At 32.5% G+C, this 18,099-nt stretch overlaps 1 protein-coding gene across 1 annotated transcript; it reads right to left on the bottom strand.

The window, feature by feature from the left end:
- Nucleotides 1-14,011: 14,011 nt before the first annotated feature.
- On the bottom strand, nucleotides 14,012-15,425 carry LOC133696462 (arogenate dehydrogenase 2, chloroplastic). Its single transcript, XM_062118656.1, has one exon. The coding sequence runs from the start codon at nucleotides 15,313-15,315 to the stop codon at nucleotides 14,224-14,226; it is 1,092 nt and encodes a 363-aa protein (XP_061974640.1). The 5' UTR covers nucleotides 15,316-15,425; the 3' UTR covers nucleotides 14,012-14,223.
- Nucleotides 15,426-18,099: the final 2,674 nt, after the last annotated feature.

The raw sequence follows: 18,099 nt of genomic DNA on the forward strand, positions 1-18,099 counted from the left end.
TATCTTCTTTGTGTTTTCTCCTTTTGTTCATCCCTTAGTTTTTTTTTTCGTTCTCTCTGTCCTTTGGCTTCTAGTCTCATGTTCTCATGTTTGTTCCTTCTTGTTTGTTCATGTCTGTGTTCTTTATTTCCTAATTTTTTTTGTTCGTTCACCCCTGTGTTTTTCTCCCTCCTTGTTTGTGTCTTCTTCCCCTTCGTCCGTCCTCTGTCTTTTTCTCACTCCCCCCCATTGTTCGTGGTGTTTCTCTGGCTTTTATAAAGCCAGAGAATGCCACACGGTCGCCTCTAGATAATGAGGCAACTGACCATTGTTATTGCAGGAGTAATGCATCGTAGGGCAGCTAGAAGACGTGGTTCATGAATGAAGAAGGTGATGAAGATTTTTCTTTGAAACAATGTCGTTTTCACCTCAAAGGGATATTTCCAATTTGCCCCCTGAACTTCTGACATTTAGCAATTAGGTCCTTATAGAGATCTTTTTTTCTAATTTTACCCCTGGATCAATTGCAATTGAACCTATGCATTTTAAAACATTTACAAAACAGTCCTTGGCTTCCAAGTTAATCAATTCAGTCCTTAATTGGCTCTAAACTTTGGTATTTATTCAATTAAGCTTTTGATTGCATTAATTAAATAAATCAAAATTTAATTAAGTCTATAAACTTATCAATTCTTTCAATTTTTGACCAAAATGACTCCTAAATTTATAATTTCATCCTTATTAGTCCTTCAACTTTCATCTCATATTGTCTTGTTCTCATTCTCAAATTATATTTTTATTTTTTATTTACTTTATTTATTTATTAAAAAAATAAAAATTTGGGTTATGAAAGTTACCCCCTCTTTATAATATTCACAATACAAAGACATTGGAAAATTTTCTTTTGTTTTTGACTTTGCATAGTAAATTTATAAAGAAAAGTATACATGAAAAAGAACTTTTGCTTTTTTCAAGAATCTTGAAAACTTTGAACGCAGTAGATTAACAGATGTCCTTCGCTGAGTGATGTTGAAATAAAAAAATTAGTCATTTGAAAGGCGACCTAACTTGTCAATAAAAAATCAAACAAAGTTTTTGGAATTGGTTTAATTATTTCAGACGACTTGCCCGTTGGTGAAAAATACAAATATTTGTTGAAAGTGGTCTAATTGTTTCAGGCGACCTACCCGTGGGTGAAAAATACATAGATTTTTCAGAAGTGGTCTAATTGTTCTAGGTGGCCTACCCATTGTTGAAAAATACAAAGATTTTTTAACAATGATCTAATTGTTCCAAGCGACCTGCTTGTTTGGTGAAAAATACATAAAAAATTGAAGTGGTCTAATTATTTCAGGCGACCTGCCTGTTTGAAAAACTCGAAGGTTTGTTTTTTCCTTTCATTGATTTCATTGTAATGGGTAACTACCCATTGATGAAACATATGATTTTTTTTTCAGATTGGTCTAATTCTTATAGGTAACCTACCCGGGTGAAAACTTGAAGCTTTCATTGTGATGGGTGATTCCTAATTGAAAAATACAAAGATTTTTCAAGTAGTCTAATTCTCATGGGCAGTCTACTAATGTTATTATTTCTTAAGAGTGAAAAACATTCAAGAGCATTTTCAATTTTTAGCCATTTCGAGGTGGCCTTCCTTTTGACGGATCCTATTGGAGATTTCTCTCATGAATTTTTGCAAAACATATTGTTCAATGTTTAGGAGTTAGATGACATGCACACATCTTTATCTAATTTGAAATATGGCCTCCCATTTCTTCTCAATCTCCTTGTTGATTGATTGATAAGGTTTTGCCATTTTTATTTTGAGTCATCTGTCACTCGGCTTCTAATCCACTAAAATTGACCCATGTATGTCTTTTTCCAGAATATTTGTAATTTTACCCAGATCAGTCTTTATGGTGCCCATCATGACCTATTTACTCGCTAGAAACTCTATGTCTCATTGACCAATTTGAGAAAACCATTCATTAATTCCTTGTCTCACTATTAAAAATATTTGGTGTTACTTGTTAAAAGGATTAATCTACCTTTCGTAAACAAAAATGCCCCTTTGTCTCATTGTACGAAATGTTCCTTTCCTCTTTTTCTGTTACCTGAAAAGATCAAATCCCCTTCTAAGCACAATATTGCCCCCTTGTACGGGTCTTGCTCCTAAGTGTGCTCTATCAGTGACTCAGACAAATAATGTTTTTGAGTAACCCTTCTCTCTTTTCTCCTTTTTTGGTTTTGGTGAAGGAATCTTTGTCTAGAATGAATCTTGATCTTACATTTTGAAAATAATTTTTTTTAATGTGAGTTTAAAACAATTTTCTTTTGAAATCTTGCAACTCCTTGGTAATGTTTCTTGGAAATAAGATGATTTGCTCTTGTGTTGACAAGATTGCAATTGGTGAAGGTACATGATGAAGTGACCTTCTACTTTTATGGGTTTCAAAACAAATGGCTCGAGTAAAAACTCAAGGTTTTGTTTGAGAAAAATTTGTCTATCTTTGAACACTCATTTCATAAACATGAATAATAATGAGAAGCTTGTTCTTGATGTCATGACTATTATGAAAGAGTACTTTTGGCATTTTGAGAGCACCGTTTATTGTTCCAACTTGCTTGTTTGCTTGATTAGAAAAGACTTCTATAGGCACGTAACGTAGGTTGTGGTTCTTTGCTTTGAAAAAAAAAGGATTCATAAGGCTCAAAGAGTGTTTCAAGGTTTCAAAGACCAAGGATCATTATCAGTAGTTTGAATCTTTGTGTCTTCCATTCTTTTCCTTTTACAGCTTTTCTTTGATTTAACCCTTTTTCACTGTTTTGGCTGGGGCATACTCATTTTGTTTTGTCCATCACTTTTTGTTATGATTTAGGCATGCCCCCTAGTATTTGAGTTTTTTGGGCTCTTTTGCCTTTTTGGCTTTCTCATTTTTTTTTATTATTGAAATTTTCACTTGCCCCCTAATGTGGGGTGCAATCCTAGTCGGAATTTTTCTTGAAAGAAAATTTATTCTGACTCAAAAAGGGACCATAAGGGATATGTTCATTTTTAGAATGTGAAAGGGATAACAAAGATGGTCTTTCCTCATTTCAAGCGTAAACAGTTAAGATCAATAAACTTTGATCTCGTCCAGTGTGATGGTTTGGACTTTGTAAAGAGATGCATTTCATGAGTTTATGAACAACTGAACCACTACATACCATTATGCATATATTTAAAACACCTGGCTCAAGAGTCATGGTGTGAGGGTGGCTATTCATTTTTTTCTATTCATATACTTTAATTTAGAATTTAGTCACCTCAATGAAGGAATTACTTGATTCATTTGTCATTCTACAAGTATAAGACAATTAATTTCTAAGGACCGATGTGGAGAAATTAGTTAAATGAGGGGTAGGTGTTTTTTAGTACTTATTTCTCTTGCTTTTGTAACCACCTTTAATATTATGAACTTTAGTTTCCTTCCTTTTTCTAGTGAAACTATTCTTTTCAATTAGGTTAGCAATCTTGCCTAACCCATTGGCTTGTTCAATCCTTTCAGTTATAACAACTAAGTCAGTGGAGTGTTGTGCATAACTTCTAACCATATATTCAAAGCAAGACCTTAAAGGTGTTGAAAAATAAATTGATCATCTCCTTTCCAATAAAAGAGGATTAATCTGTGCAATTGCCTCATGCCATCTTTGGGTGTATTCCCTTATGGACTTTCTGTTGTCCTTCTCCAGAGCTTGCAAGCTTGATCTATCAGGGCTCATATCTATATTGAACTTATACTGCCTAATAAAGACATAAACTAAATCCTTCCACTTTTTCACCTTGGTATTGTCCAATTATATAAACCAAGTAAGGGTAGCGTCACTAAAGCTGTCTTGGAAGAAATGAATCAACAGTTTCTCATCATTAACCACCTCAGCTATTTTGTTGCAGTATGCTTTGAGATGAGTTACAGGGCATTGAGTTCTAGTATATTTGACAAATTCTAGCACTCTAAACTTTTTGAGAATTACCATGTTGGGCACCAAAAATATCTCAATAGCCTTTATAAGATCATAAAGGTGAGTTCCCTCAACTACCCTCATTCTTTGCTCTAGGACAACCAATTTTTCCTGGCCATCTTCTCTTACTATCTTATCCTTTTGAGATCCTTTTATTGTAAAGTCAATGGTAGATGGTATTTTATGAGATATGCTGGTTGAGCAAATTAGAAATACATAGTTTGTTGAAATTCAGACGACACATCATTTGCCTCTAGATTATGTGGATTGAAAGAAGTTGTAGGCATTTGTGGAGGCTAAGCTATAAGTGTTACTTCTTTGAATTTAGATCCTAAAGCTTATTCGAGTAGACTAGTAAGTCTTGCGACTTCTTCTTTAAGACTTTTCATCTCTTTTTGGTGTTGGGTTTCCAACCGGGCTCTTTCTTCATTTTCATTTGTGTTTTCCACAGCCGAATGTTATAGGTGTTTCAATGGAGAACTTATATTTCAACCTGCTAAATGAAAATTATGCAATCATGCACAAGTGATGATGTTATCAACAAAAAAAAATGCAGATTCAATGTCGCCCTTCATGAGGTGACAATGGTCGTTATTCATAGATTTTAGGAACTTGATGTCATTAACATGCCAACGAGGGGATCCTTGCTCAATCATGCCTTAAGGTTGAGTTTTTGATAACCTTTCGGCTTTCAATTCAAGTTAGTTTTCTTTTGTCAACTGTAACAACTCAAACTCTTGTATCCTATGTGACGACCATTTGCCACCCAATGATCTTGAAATTCAAGATGCCACATGTTGGGCTTGTCATAATGAGATTACACGGGGTATAACCTAGTAAGTACTAGTTCTTTAAGTGCATTAAAAGGTAAGTCATTATCTAGTCTCAAAGGGTCTTACGCATGCCTAGTGATTTTCCTCGAAATGTTGATATGAGGCTTACAAGAAGCGCGAAGATAGAGGCCCTGAGTAATATCATATTGGCATATCAACCACTTCTAAGTAAACAATCAAGTGAGAGTTGAATGGTTTGACGAGTTTTATTTAGGCTAAAGTTGTTGGGGGTACCGTTACTTCCTCACTTATCCTAGATTTTAAGGTGTGTGCTCTTAAAAGGATGCATGACAATATAAATAATGATGCATGCCAAAGCAGTAAAGGCAATAAAATAAACCAATAAGCACAATAAACAAGATAGCAATAATAAGATAAAAAGTGAAGCTCAGTCATAAAAGTTCCTAATGAAGTCGTCATTCTATCACACCTGACATCGCGGCGGCCTCTAAAAATTAAATTTGTGAAAAAGAACAATTTTCTAGCATCTTGTTCTTGGGGGGGGGATGTCTTATTTAAAAAATCGTCACTTAGTATTACGGTCACTAAAAACCCTAACTGGTCAACAAAGATTTTATGGTACAAGACTGATTACACAAAAGAAAAGATATTATCACCCTTTAAACGTCCTACATGAGGTAAGTTGTATTACTGGTTTTGTCTTAAATTGCTAAAGATCTATTATATTATGTTACCGATAGTCTACTTATAATACTCTTGACTCTAACGCCAGTGAATATTTGACTACGAATTCTTTCAACTCTAGCGTTGATAAATATTACATAGCACAAAAAATGGTATTCATTACTCTGATGTCAGTGAATAAACCAGTAAAATGAATTGAATGCAAAGCATACATTTTTTTATATTTTTCACCAAAAAACATTAAAAGATAGGTATGTATTGCATGTCAGATTCGCATTTCACAATAAAAATTCACAAATAAAATATATAGTGAAATCATAAAAAAACAAGGGAACCACAAATAAATTCAAAAGGGTCCATAAATTTTTTTGGAATTTTCCAATATCTAAAAAGAGCATGTTTGGCTAGATATCAAAATAAAAGGGAGTTAAATAAAATGAGTAAGTCATAGGGTGTGTTTTACCAAACATATCATTGGCTCAATATAAATTAAGTCAACTGGGCCTGAGGCCAATGCTTGACTTAGCCTTCATTGTTTTCTATTTTTTATTTTGGAGGGGGGGCTAGGTCGAGCTTAGCTTGTACGAGCTGGGCTAAACCCAATTGTCCAGCTTGGTCACGAGCCCAAACTAGTGACCTGGTTGGCCATGGTCAGCAGGTATGCATGAAATGTTCACACATGCTTGCTATAGGAGATGGTTAATTAAAATTCAAGGTAACAATGTCAAGTGAATTGAATTAAGAGCAGGGGAAGAAAGAAGACATACCTAGGGGATGTTTTGGATGAAGACGTTGCGGGCTCCTTGCTGGGATTCTGGAATTCCCACATTTTCTTCTACTCTATCATCTTCTTTTATGTTCTTTTTATTTTCTTTGTTTTCCTCTTCATCCCCTTCTCTTTCTACTATTTTTTTTTTGTTCTCTCCCTTCTCTGTATCTTCTCTATGTTTTCTCCTCTCATTCATCCCTTAGTTTTTTTTCATTCTCTCTATCCTCTGGTTTCTGGTCTCCTGTTCTCGTGTTAGTTCCTTCTTGTTCGTTTGTGTCTGTGTTCTTTATTTCCTGGTTTATTTTTATATGTTTGCCCCTGTGTTTTTCTCCCTCCTTGCCTGTGTCTTCTTCCTCTTCATCTGCCCTCTATTTTTTTCTCACTCCCCTTATAGTTCGTGGTGTTTCTCTGGCTTTTATAAAGCCAGAGAATGCCACGCGGTTGCCTCCAGATAGTGAGGTGACCGACCATTGTTATTACAGGGATAATGCATCGTGGGGCAGTTAGAAGACGTGGTTCATGAATGAAGAAGGTGATGAATAGTTTTTTTGAAACGACATCGTTTTCACTTGAAATGGATATTTCCAATTTGCCCCTTGAACTTCTGACATTTATCAATTGGGTCCTCATGGAAATCTTTTTTTTTAATTTTACCTCTGGATCAATTGCAATTGAACCCCTAGATTTCAGCGTCATTTCTAAAACAATCATTGGTTTCCAATTTAATCAATTCAATTCTTAATTAGCTCTAAACTTTGGTATTTCTTTAATTAAGCCATTGATTGCATTAATTAAATAAATCAAAGTTTAATTAAGTCCATAAACTTATCAATTCTTTTAATTTTTGACCATATTGACTCCCAAATTTATAATTTCATCCTTATTAGTCCTTAAACTTTCAACTCGTATTGTCTTGACCTCATTCTCAAATCATTTTTCATTTTTTGTATTTAGTTTTTAAAAAATCAAAAATTAAGTTGTGGCAAATACAGTGACAACTAATATAACCTTCTTAACAATGTTTGATGATTGAGTAAAGTTGTGATAGATTGAAAACATTACATGTTAATCTTACTTCATATAAACTTGGAGATGAATTGTGTTATAGTCGATGTCGATAAACAGGTTATGGTATGATCCTTTAAGAGGAAGAACTTGATATTGGCCTTTATGCATGAACTCGGGGAAAAGAAACATCAAAGTAACTTAGTTCTTGTTGATGATTTTCGGTGTCGTAGTGACTTAGTTTTCATTAACAATTTTCAATGTCAAAGTGACTCAGTTTTCATTGATGATTTTCAGTGTCCAAGTGACTTAGTTTTTGTATATGATTTTCAGTGCCATGATAACTCAATTTTTGTTTATGATTTTCAATCAAAGTGATTTAGTTTTCGTTGATGATTTTTAGTGTCATAATGACTTAATTTTCATTGATGACATTCAATAAAGTTGGAATGGGTGTCTAATTATAACATTATTACTATGTAAATACACAAATACAAGAGACATTTGTATGAATGGGTGTGTGTACATATATGTGTGTGGAAATAATCATTGATGATGCCTAAAGAGAGAAAAATATTGAGTAATGGTCTTGTTATATATCAGGAGGTACATCTGGAATTGGATCTTCGACTGGGCGAGGACACACTATGAGAGGAACAGGTAGGTGATTTCCACCTTCATCTAATTTCATTAAATTTTCAAAGTGCTCTTGTATAATATTACTATTCAAATTTAGTTGTTTAATTTATTCATGAATTGTAAAGAATGTTGAGACTAGTTTTGACTAATGGTATCCATATTGCATAACCGAGAATGAATGACGAAGTTAGCTATAACTAATGATATCCATGTTAGATTACCGGAAACAACTACTATAGATTAGTTTTGCTAGTGCCATTAGTTTCCAAGCCAGGAAACTAATCAATTTAAAATCTCATTTCAAAATCATTACATACTTCTAATGTAATGGATACACTTGTACTTGCGTAAAATCAAGAATAAAATTATAATCAATTTAACAAGGCATAAGGTGATTATTAAAAATTAATAAAGAATAAAATTATACAACTTGTTTGTTATCTATGAGTGAACTTAATAATAAGTACATTGGGATTAGAATGAATTATAAGTATAAGTAGATTTTAAAGAAAGGATGAAGAAAATATGGGTGTTTAGGAGGCTAAAATGTTTTGGCCAAATGGAGTTTTAAGGGAGATTGTTCAATTATGTAATTTATATTTTGCTTCCTAGCTATAAAATGTATTATTTTGAAAGATGATGCTAGAATCAAACTTGTGTGATTAGAATTTACAAAGTTATTGGAATTTCATAAAGTTATGGAATATACATCTCAATAACTATTTAAAAGAAATGTTAGTGTATTAGGAACTAGAAACATCTTGAGGATGATCTAGACTTGATGAAATAAAGGTGTTGGTTTCGGCCATGATGAAAAAGAATAATGAGATTTCTCTTTATAATGGATTAATGTAAATGCATGTGTCACTTGGACTTTTATTCATGTAAATAAGCTTAGTCATAGAAAACCATCATTTGAAAAGCATAAGCTTAAATTGTACAAAAATCAATAGGATAATGCTTACAGAGAAAGTTGAAAATAATATGAAAATGTGAGTTTTATGTGTAATTGGTTAAAAATAAGATGGAATGAATGCTTAGGAGACATGGACTATAAATCAGCCAATTAGAAAGATGGTGGTAGAGAAAGCCTTACGTGAAGCAATTAATGCTAAACATCCATATAATTAGGGAAAAGTGAACATAAATGATAGACATGTTCATTTAGTTAATGGTGAGCATGAAGAAAAGGATAATGACATGAAAAATAAAAAAGTTTAGTGAATGCCATGTTAACATGAATACACAAGACATTTTTAAAAGAGTAACTAGAAAGATGAGTGTGTGTTGGTTTCAGCTAAATAGGAAAGGGAAATATTGTGAATGGTTACAAATTATACAAATGAATGGATGATGTAAATGTTTTTCTATTTTATACAAGCATGAATAGGTCAAGTCATATGGGACTAAATGATGTATTGACTTGAATCCTCCTTTTGAAACAGGAGGGACACCAAGTGCATGATCATCGATTGGAGGTCGCATCGTAAGAGGGGTAGGTAGGCCTCGTTTCCCTGCTTTCTTATTTTCTTGTCGTCGATTATCTTTAATTTGAATTGATGGATAATTGTTAAATTGATAACTATGATATTGGTCTTGATTAAGTAGTTTTATCTAAATTGATAAAGAATGATATTGGCTTAAGTGTTATGATTAACTCAATATGTTGTGGTCGGCTGCAAGTGTGTAGGACCCAATAAGTTGTTGTTTCCTAAGAGAGGAAACCAATGTGGTTGGTTTCAAGTGTAACCTAATGAAATGTTGTTTCCTAAAAGAGAAAACCAATGTGGTTAGTTCCAAGTGTATGAAACCTGAGATGTTATTTTCTAAGAGACAAATGAATGTGGTGGGTTCCAAATGTATGTAAACCAATAAGATGTTTCTTCCTAAAAATAGAAACCAATATTGTTGGTCCTAAGTGCATGTAACCTATTAAGATATTGTTTCCTAAGAAAGGAAATCCATGTGGTTTGGTTTTGAAATCCATGTAACCCAATGAGATGTTATTTCCTGATAAAGAAAACCAATATGTTTGGTTCCAAAAGTATAGAACCTTATAAGATGATGTTTTTCCCAAGGATAGTAATCGATGTGAGTGGATGGAATTCATGGAAATGTTGATTTCTAATGGAAGGAAACCTATGTGTTGAGCTGGTTCCAAAATTAATAGGGACTTATGTGTTAAGTCGTAAAATAATATAAAATTTCAATACTTTAATTTGCATAAGATGAAGGAGTTTATTCAATTAGATTTAAATGTATTAACTTTGTGCGTACGTGCGTGTGTGTGTGTTTGTCCATCTTATATTATAAGACCAACTTAATTAAGAGCTTACTCCATCTAGCTATAGGAACCCTTTAGATATGTGCTATGTTTTGTGTTGGGATGCTAATAATATTTTGTAAGTAATTTCTTCTCTAACACATATTTGAATGATCATGTAGACATTGCACTTTAAAAATCTATTTATATGTTGTGCTCAAAAATCCAAATAATGTTATTTTATGGCATGTATTTAAATTTTTATGTTACAAATTACCATGTTTATTTTGTATTATAGATGTTGTTATATATCATGTTGACAATAATGAAAAAATATCAAATGTTACACTATGGATTATTATAAATAGAAATTTAATGCGTATTAACAAATTGAGTATGGATTGGTCTAAACGACACTAAACTTGTGTAGTTGATAACTTGGTATCAACCTTCTAAAGGGAAATGTTGCTGAAATTTTAGTAGGGTACAAAAAACAATTATGCATATGATAAGCATTGGACTTGAGAATCAATGAAAAAAATTGGATATAAGTGTTACAATTTAATATCAGAACACTACTTGTCCAGGAAAAAGACTTTATTATGTTAAGAAAAGTATTGATGAGAATAGATGAATTATAAGTTACTAAAAATTTATATATGTTGTTAGGATGGTGCAAACAAGAAAAGAAACTAGGATTGAGTCATCGATTAGGCTAGGGCAAGAAAGTGTTGGTAATAGAGGGATGGATCCGATAAACGATCATTTGAATGACACAACATTCCACATGCTAGAGGAAAAATCCTAGTTTATAGATGGGGAGCCACCCGTCCATAGGGATGATCCTCCGACAAGAGATAGGAACTTGAATAGGACCAATAGGGGGACAATAATAATTATAATTCTCAATTAGATCATTGGATTAGACTGAAAATTAACCCAGAGTTGCCCAAAAAAATTTCTATGTCGAGATAAACTTTCAGGTCAATCGGAGTTTGGGAAAACCTAATGATATACACCAGAACAAGATGTACGGGTTTTGTTATTTACTTTCTTTTGACTTGTGGACTTTCTATTTGACAAGGATCCTTTTCCTACAATGATGTAACATCTTGTTTTGAGAATTTTTTAGCTACACAAAGATCTTTAATGGGTTGCAACATAATCTCCAAGTGTGGCAAAAATTCATTAATGTTCCAAAATCCTTTTCCTACAAGGATTCCTTATTCATCCTAGCTATACAAGGAAAGAAGAGCTAATGGCATTTAAAGACGTATTGATTAGCTTATTTTGAAGAGTTTCTTAATCCTACAAGGAAGGTTAAAGGAAAGCTAAAGGAAGGCAACAAAGGTTTTCATGTTTTGAAAGAATTATTTAAAATTACAATTAATTATCCTAGACAAACAAGGAAATTAAAAGGCAAACTAACTTCAACAATCAATTTCCTAGCTTTTTGAATATCTAAAGGTGGCAACAAATATCCTAATGTTTCTAAGATGTGAATTTCGTTCATGACATTATTTAAATTAGAAAAATTATCTTAGGTTATTTTGTTTAATTAAGTACAATAACTTTAGTTTACATGTCAAATTTGTTATTTTTATTATTTTTTCATGTTTGAGCTTAGTTAACATACTTTGGGTTCATTGTAAGTGGGTAAATATTATCTCACTCTTTAAAAAATTATTAAATTATTCAAAATCGAAGAAAATAAAATCTTCAAGTAATAAATCTCTAAACAACTCTAGATTTGTTTAAGAGAATCCTAAGAACTCCTGAGTAATTTTATTTTATTATTTTCACTGCATGTATGATATTTGAGAACCCAATGAATATGATTGGTGCTAATATATTATGTGATCTTAATAGGATATGGGAACATTGATACAACAAGCAAGCCCCCAGAGAGTTTTTGTTTTGAAAATGCTATTGCCAGCTTCATAAATTGCCTGTACAACAATTTGATGCGTTGTTCATGGAAACAGTAAAAAAAAAAAAAAAGGGAAACGTGCATCTCTCTTCTTGTTTAACCCATTTATGCAACTTTTATTGTAATTATCATTCGATCACAACGAGTTGAAAGGGGTGTTTCTGAGATTCAGGAACACATGGCGTTTGCCAAATGCTCTCTGCCTTCATGTGCAGGACTGGCAAAATACTTGACCAGTGCAATGGCACCAATGTAGGAGCTTCACCCTTAACATTGTCTAGAAAGGACTTAGTTTAGGATACCTTTTTAATAATAATAAAAGAAGAGAGGCATAATTCACTTGGCCAAATAAATGTTAAAGAAAAAATGTATAGTAAAATAGTCGTATCATAAGAGTTAACAAGCAATTTCAGTTACACAAAGCGTACCCAGGAAGAAATAATACAAGGCCACATCTTATAAGTGATGGCAGATAATGACAAATGGAATGTTCAAGAGCCCAGTCCATAGAGTTTTGACCAACTCAGAGAAGGAGAGGATTTCTATCCAAATAAAGAAATTGGAACACAAGAAGGATTGATCAATGAGGAAAGGCAAAATATTCAAGAAAGTGAAAGACTATGCTGATGTACACTGGGAACACTACCAGCAAGGAAAGAGGGCACTTTATGTGGCAAAAGTTTAGGGCTGTACCATCACCATAACTGCCTTTTGGTTTACATAAGCAGCTGCTGTCAGTATTTTGGTCTACTTTACAGACCATGCCTTAAATGTCATGGATATTATTGGTAATTCATGTATATTGTCGATCTGGATAGTTTTCTGAAGTTATCTCCCTCCTTGTTATTTGCCATCATTTGGCCCCATGGAAATATGATCAAGTTATAGCTGCTAAAAGCAACTTGAAAGAGGGCAGCTGATGAATACAGGTTTAACTACGTTTTGGACCATGCTAATAACAAAGTGTTAAAACCATCGCCAAAAACAGTGCTTTGTTTGAAACTACTTCGAAATCCAGTGTGGTAAAGTATTTAACTAGTTATACTCTGCAACAGGTTCCCCTCACCTGTCAGGTTTATACTCTGCACAGAGAGAAATGATAAAAGCTCCCGTCTCTACTACCATATAACGATTGTCCTTGAAAAAAGACAGAGGTTTCTCCTCTTGGTACTCCAAGGCCAACATGCACAATAAACCTAGTAATTTAAAAGAAACAGAGAAGTGCGTGTTCAATCTGAGTAGAATGTTGAATGCAAGTTCTCTGGTCCATACACAAACAGAGAGCAAAACCAGATTCTATGGCTCCCCTTTGCAGTTCGCCCCAAAAAGGAGTTTAGGATCATATAAAATGGACTCTACAATCTTAACTGAAGCATGACAAGAAATGCTTCTGAACTCTCTGATAGTCAAATCCCAAATAAGCACATACAAAACAAAAGTTTTCTGCCACAACCATACAAAAATAAAGTATAATGCAAAGCAAGATGAAATCTTCAATCACTGAGATTATAAGAAAATATTCTATATCATGCCACTACACAATAACTTGGCAAGCAGCATTACCATTATATGAAATCAGTTAGAAATACAAATAGCACAAGCTGAAATGTAGTACTTACACCAATTTGCAACAAATCCTAAATCTAACAACAAAATACGAATGTCATGGTTTTTCTGTGTTAACATTGTATTTTTTTTCTTAACCCGAGCTCTTCAATTCTGTATGGTGGTAGCTAATCATCACCACTGTTTAACTTCTTTGCATCTCAGTTGCTAATAGTAGATTCAGGTTCAAAATCTTATCATTTGACATATGTTTGTTACCATTTATACTATACATTGAAGCAAATCAATAACCAGAAGGTTTAAGGGAATAAAAAAAATACATTATAATGCATTTGACAGAAAATATAGAATAAGTGTTATCCAATGACTGCATTCCAAAATTCTAAAACCAAATAAAATTTTAAAGAAATTCATTAATAAATTAAATTCTCAATACTATTTACATGGCATTCCACTCAACTTTTGAGCTACGACAACAAAATAAATAAACCAAAAGGCTAACTAAGCAATTTCTAATCAATTAATTCCAAAGTTTCTTCATCCAGCCAATAAAAAACAGAAATTCTCATACCATAGAGGATCCATTGATAATTCAAGATGTTTCCTGTTTCACAACATCATCAGAAGGTGGAGCACCATTGTGAAGCAATTTCTGCACCTGAAGCCTCTCCTCCGCTCCCTCGTCAGCATTCCCAAACAACTGTTTCCTATAAACGTGATGCAATTTCCCAAACAACTCCTTCTTAATTGCCTCGAATGCCATATCCAGTCTCTCCAACTGCTCCATAGCATTCTTATTGTACATAAACAATCCATAATACAACTCGAAACTATCCCCAGCTGTATTCTCCACTAAATCCAACAAAGTGTCGTACCCTTTGGTATTAATCGGCGACGAATCCAATCCAAACCTCTCCAACACTCTCCCCATAGTATGAGTAACAAACTGCGACCCTGCCGCATGCCTATCATGCTCTGCACAGGTCATTTCAACCATCCTGCACCCTTCTTTGGCAAAAACATCAAGAAACCTCGCAACTCTAATAATCCTATCCTCCTCATTACCAATCCTAACTTTATCATAAACAAAAGGCAAACCAAACCAAGAAATTTTACCACTCTCAGGTCCAAACATGGGGTGTGTACACAAGATATCAAACTCAACAGGCAAATATTTCAACAAGATATTCTTAGCAAACTCTTTAACAGACAAAACATCGACAATAAGGGTGCTACGTTTGAGCCTCTGAAACGGTAAAGTCTGAAGAACCTTCTCAGTGGAAAGAATGGAAGTGCATAGGATTACAACTTCTGGGTGGCTCTCGAAGAGATCATGTGGGTTGCTGTAGAAAGTAACGCCTAGGCTTTTGGCTATATCGGTGTAGTCGGTACGCGAGTAGGCCAGGAGAGTGTGGCCTTGGCGAGAGAGAGTTTTGGAGAGGAACTGGCCGAAGTTTCCGAAGCCCAAAATGGCGATTTTGAGGGATTGGGATTTGAGGTGTTGGGTGCGGAGGTGAGACTCGTAGTCGTACGGCTGGGCGGCGTCGATAGAACGGATGCGGAGAGTATTTTTGAGAGGGATATGGAGAGAGAGGGACGGGGTGGATGAGGACTGAAAGGGATGGAAATGGAAGGAAAGGGAAGGGGAGAGGGTTTGGGGTACTGTTGAGATTAATGGGAGCATTTTTATGTAATTGTTGAAGGAGGAGAAAAGAGGAAGAACAAGGCCAAAGACTTTTTGCCTCTCTTTACCAGTTTCTGTTACATAGCAAGTACGTTCGTGTGCTAGGCTATTTTTTTTTTTGCAAGGTACGAAAGATATCAAGTATATATTCAGAATCACGTTCATGACGATATTTTTTGAAAATTTTATTTTTTTATTTAAAAATAATTTTTTTATATTTTTAAATTATTTTACTATGCTAAGCAAAAATTATTTTTAAAAAAATTAAAAATATTATTTTAATACATTTCCAAACAAAAAAATATTTTGAAAATCAATCACTACTATATTTTTAAATATTTCCAAATTACATAAGTATTTCTAAAAAATAATTATAATTGAGACTCTAAGTAATTCACTTAACTGAAATAAGCTAAATTAATTTAAATAATATCAATAAAAAAATACAATGACAATAAATAAATTACAAAATAAAATTAACAAAGAAAAAAAGATAAAAAAGCCAACCCGAGCTCATCTAAGTTAGCATGTAAATTTGCGACTTGATCGTGATCCTAAGGTAACCCTATAAAAAAATAAACTAAATAAAAATATGAAATTTAATTATTAAATAACCTAATATCAAAGGGAAAAACCAAAAAATAAATAAATAAAGCAACAAAAAAAACATCAAAGTTAACCTAAGACAACCCGTTAATACTATGATAGTAGGCACAAGATTTGGATAACATCATAAAAATAAAAGTGAAAAAAAACAAGAAGACCAATTTCCAACAAATCAAATGTTGAAAAATAAAATTAAAAAAAATCATTTAAAAAAACAACCTAAAAAAAACTAAAGTCAACTTGTGTTAATTTTTGAAATCTATAAACTTGATCATGAGTTCAAGATTAATCCCATAGAAGATAAATCCTAATAAATAACAAAAATAATTCTAAATTAATAAAATTTTAAAGGATAAAGTTAAAAAAAATAGATTTAAAGCAAAAGAAACAACAATAAAAAGAATGAAGACTAGATTTGATATAAAAATAATTTGAAATCAAATATTGAGGGATAAAATTGAAAATAAAATTCAATTATGAGAAGGATTAAAAAACATCAATAAAAAAAATGAAAACCAAATTTAATATAAAAATTAAATTAAATAAAATGACAATGGATGAAATTGAATAAAAAAACAATAAAAAGAATAATGACCAAATTGGAAACAAAAAACAAATGAAATGACATTTTTATATTTTGGCAAGCAAAAGAGATAAAAAAAAAAAAGAAGGAGAAGAAAAGAAAAAAATTTATTGGAGCCCGACTACTGACACATGCACACCACCAGGAAGAACATAGAACTCGTTTTCAATACTATTATGAAAGGTGATGTTTGGACATGAGATGAAGCTTCATGTGCCCCTTAAAAGACACGAACATTAGCTATTTAATGGTATGTGCATCGCAGATACCAAAACCACTTTTGTGTGTGTATATATTCACTCTGGACAACTTGTTAATTACTAGAAAAATTAGTTTGAAAATACAAAAGAGCACTTGGATGCATATGGTTTTTTTTTTAAAAAAAACTCTTTTAAGGATAATATGATTTACACTTTGCTTTTAAAATATAAAAAGACTAAATTGTCCTTGCTAACCTTTTATTTATTTTTGTTTTTAAGGATAATACAGTTTTTATACTATACTTTAAAAGCTTAAAAAATCAAATTATCTTCTATCAATCTTATAATGATTGATGGATCAAGTGGAAAAGATATTATACTATTGTGGATTGTGGTGAATATTCTCAATGCCAATCAAAATTTTTTTTAACATGGATTGAATCCAATTAAAAAATTATATGAATAGTTTTATGACATAGTTCTTTGGTTTTTTTTATTTAAAAAATACCCATTTAAAAAATATTTTTATTTTTAGTTATTAAATACATTGATATGAATTTTGTAATCACATAACCCACATGTAAGAAAGACAAATCCTAGAAAACAAAAGAATTATGTTTGATAGGAGTGTGATACGATAAAAACCTATTTCAAGACACACACACTAGGTTAAATTTTGTTTTCCTACCCACAACCTAGTAGGAACTAAGGGATTGTTTGAGAGTGAGTTTCAACCTGTTTTTCATCAAAATCTAAATTTGTTTTACTTCAAATTAATTTTTTTTAGTGTTTTTTTAATTATTTTGATGTGCTGATGTCAAAAATAAATTTTTAAAAAGAAAAAAAATATTATTTTAATATTTTTCTAAACAAAAAATATTTTTTAAAACATGATGCACCTAAAAAAAAAATCCAATTTGTTTTATCAGGAAAAAAAAAACGTCTTCTATTTTTAATTCTTTTTACCAAAGCCTAATTTTTTAATCCCCTGTACATCCTTTCTGCTTTTGTTTCTTCTTCTTCTAACTTTTTTTTTTTAATAAAATTAAAATTAAGGCCATGTTTGTTTCCCGGAATTCATTTTCCGGGAAACCACTTTCCAAATTTTTCTATGTTTGTTTGCCATTAAAAAAGTTGGTCAACGGAAACACTTTTCGGTCAACGGAAAACACTTTTCAGTCAAAGAAAAATTTGATTTGGTTTCTAGGAAAGTATTTTCCCTTTTGGTTTTGTTTGTTTTCCGGAAAGTGGTTTCCGGGAAACCACTTTCCAAACTTTCCTGTGTTTGTTTGCCATTAGAAAAGTTGGTCAACAGAAAACACTTTCCAGTCAAAGGAAAATTTAGCTTGGTTTTAAGGAAAGTGTTTTCCTGAAAAATTTGGGTGGAAAACACTT

This window comes from Populus nigra, chromosome 1 (genome assembly GCF_951802175.1).
Source record: "Populus nigra chromosome 1, ddPopNigr1.1, whole genome shotgun sequence".
Lineage (NCBI taxonomy): Eukaryota > Viridiplantae > Streptophyta > Magnoliopsida > Malpighiales > Salicaceae > Populus > Populus nigra.

Excerpts from the sequence above, each read along its gene's own strand:
- LOC133696462 (XM_062118656.1), bottom strand. The coding sequence starts at position 15,315 with ATGCTCCCATTAATCTCAACAGTACCCCAAACCCTCTCCCCTTCCCTT.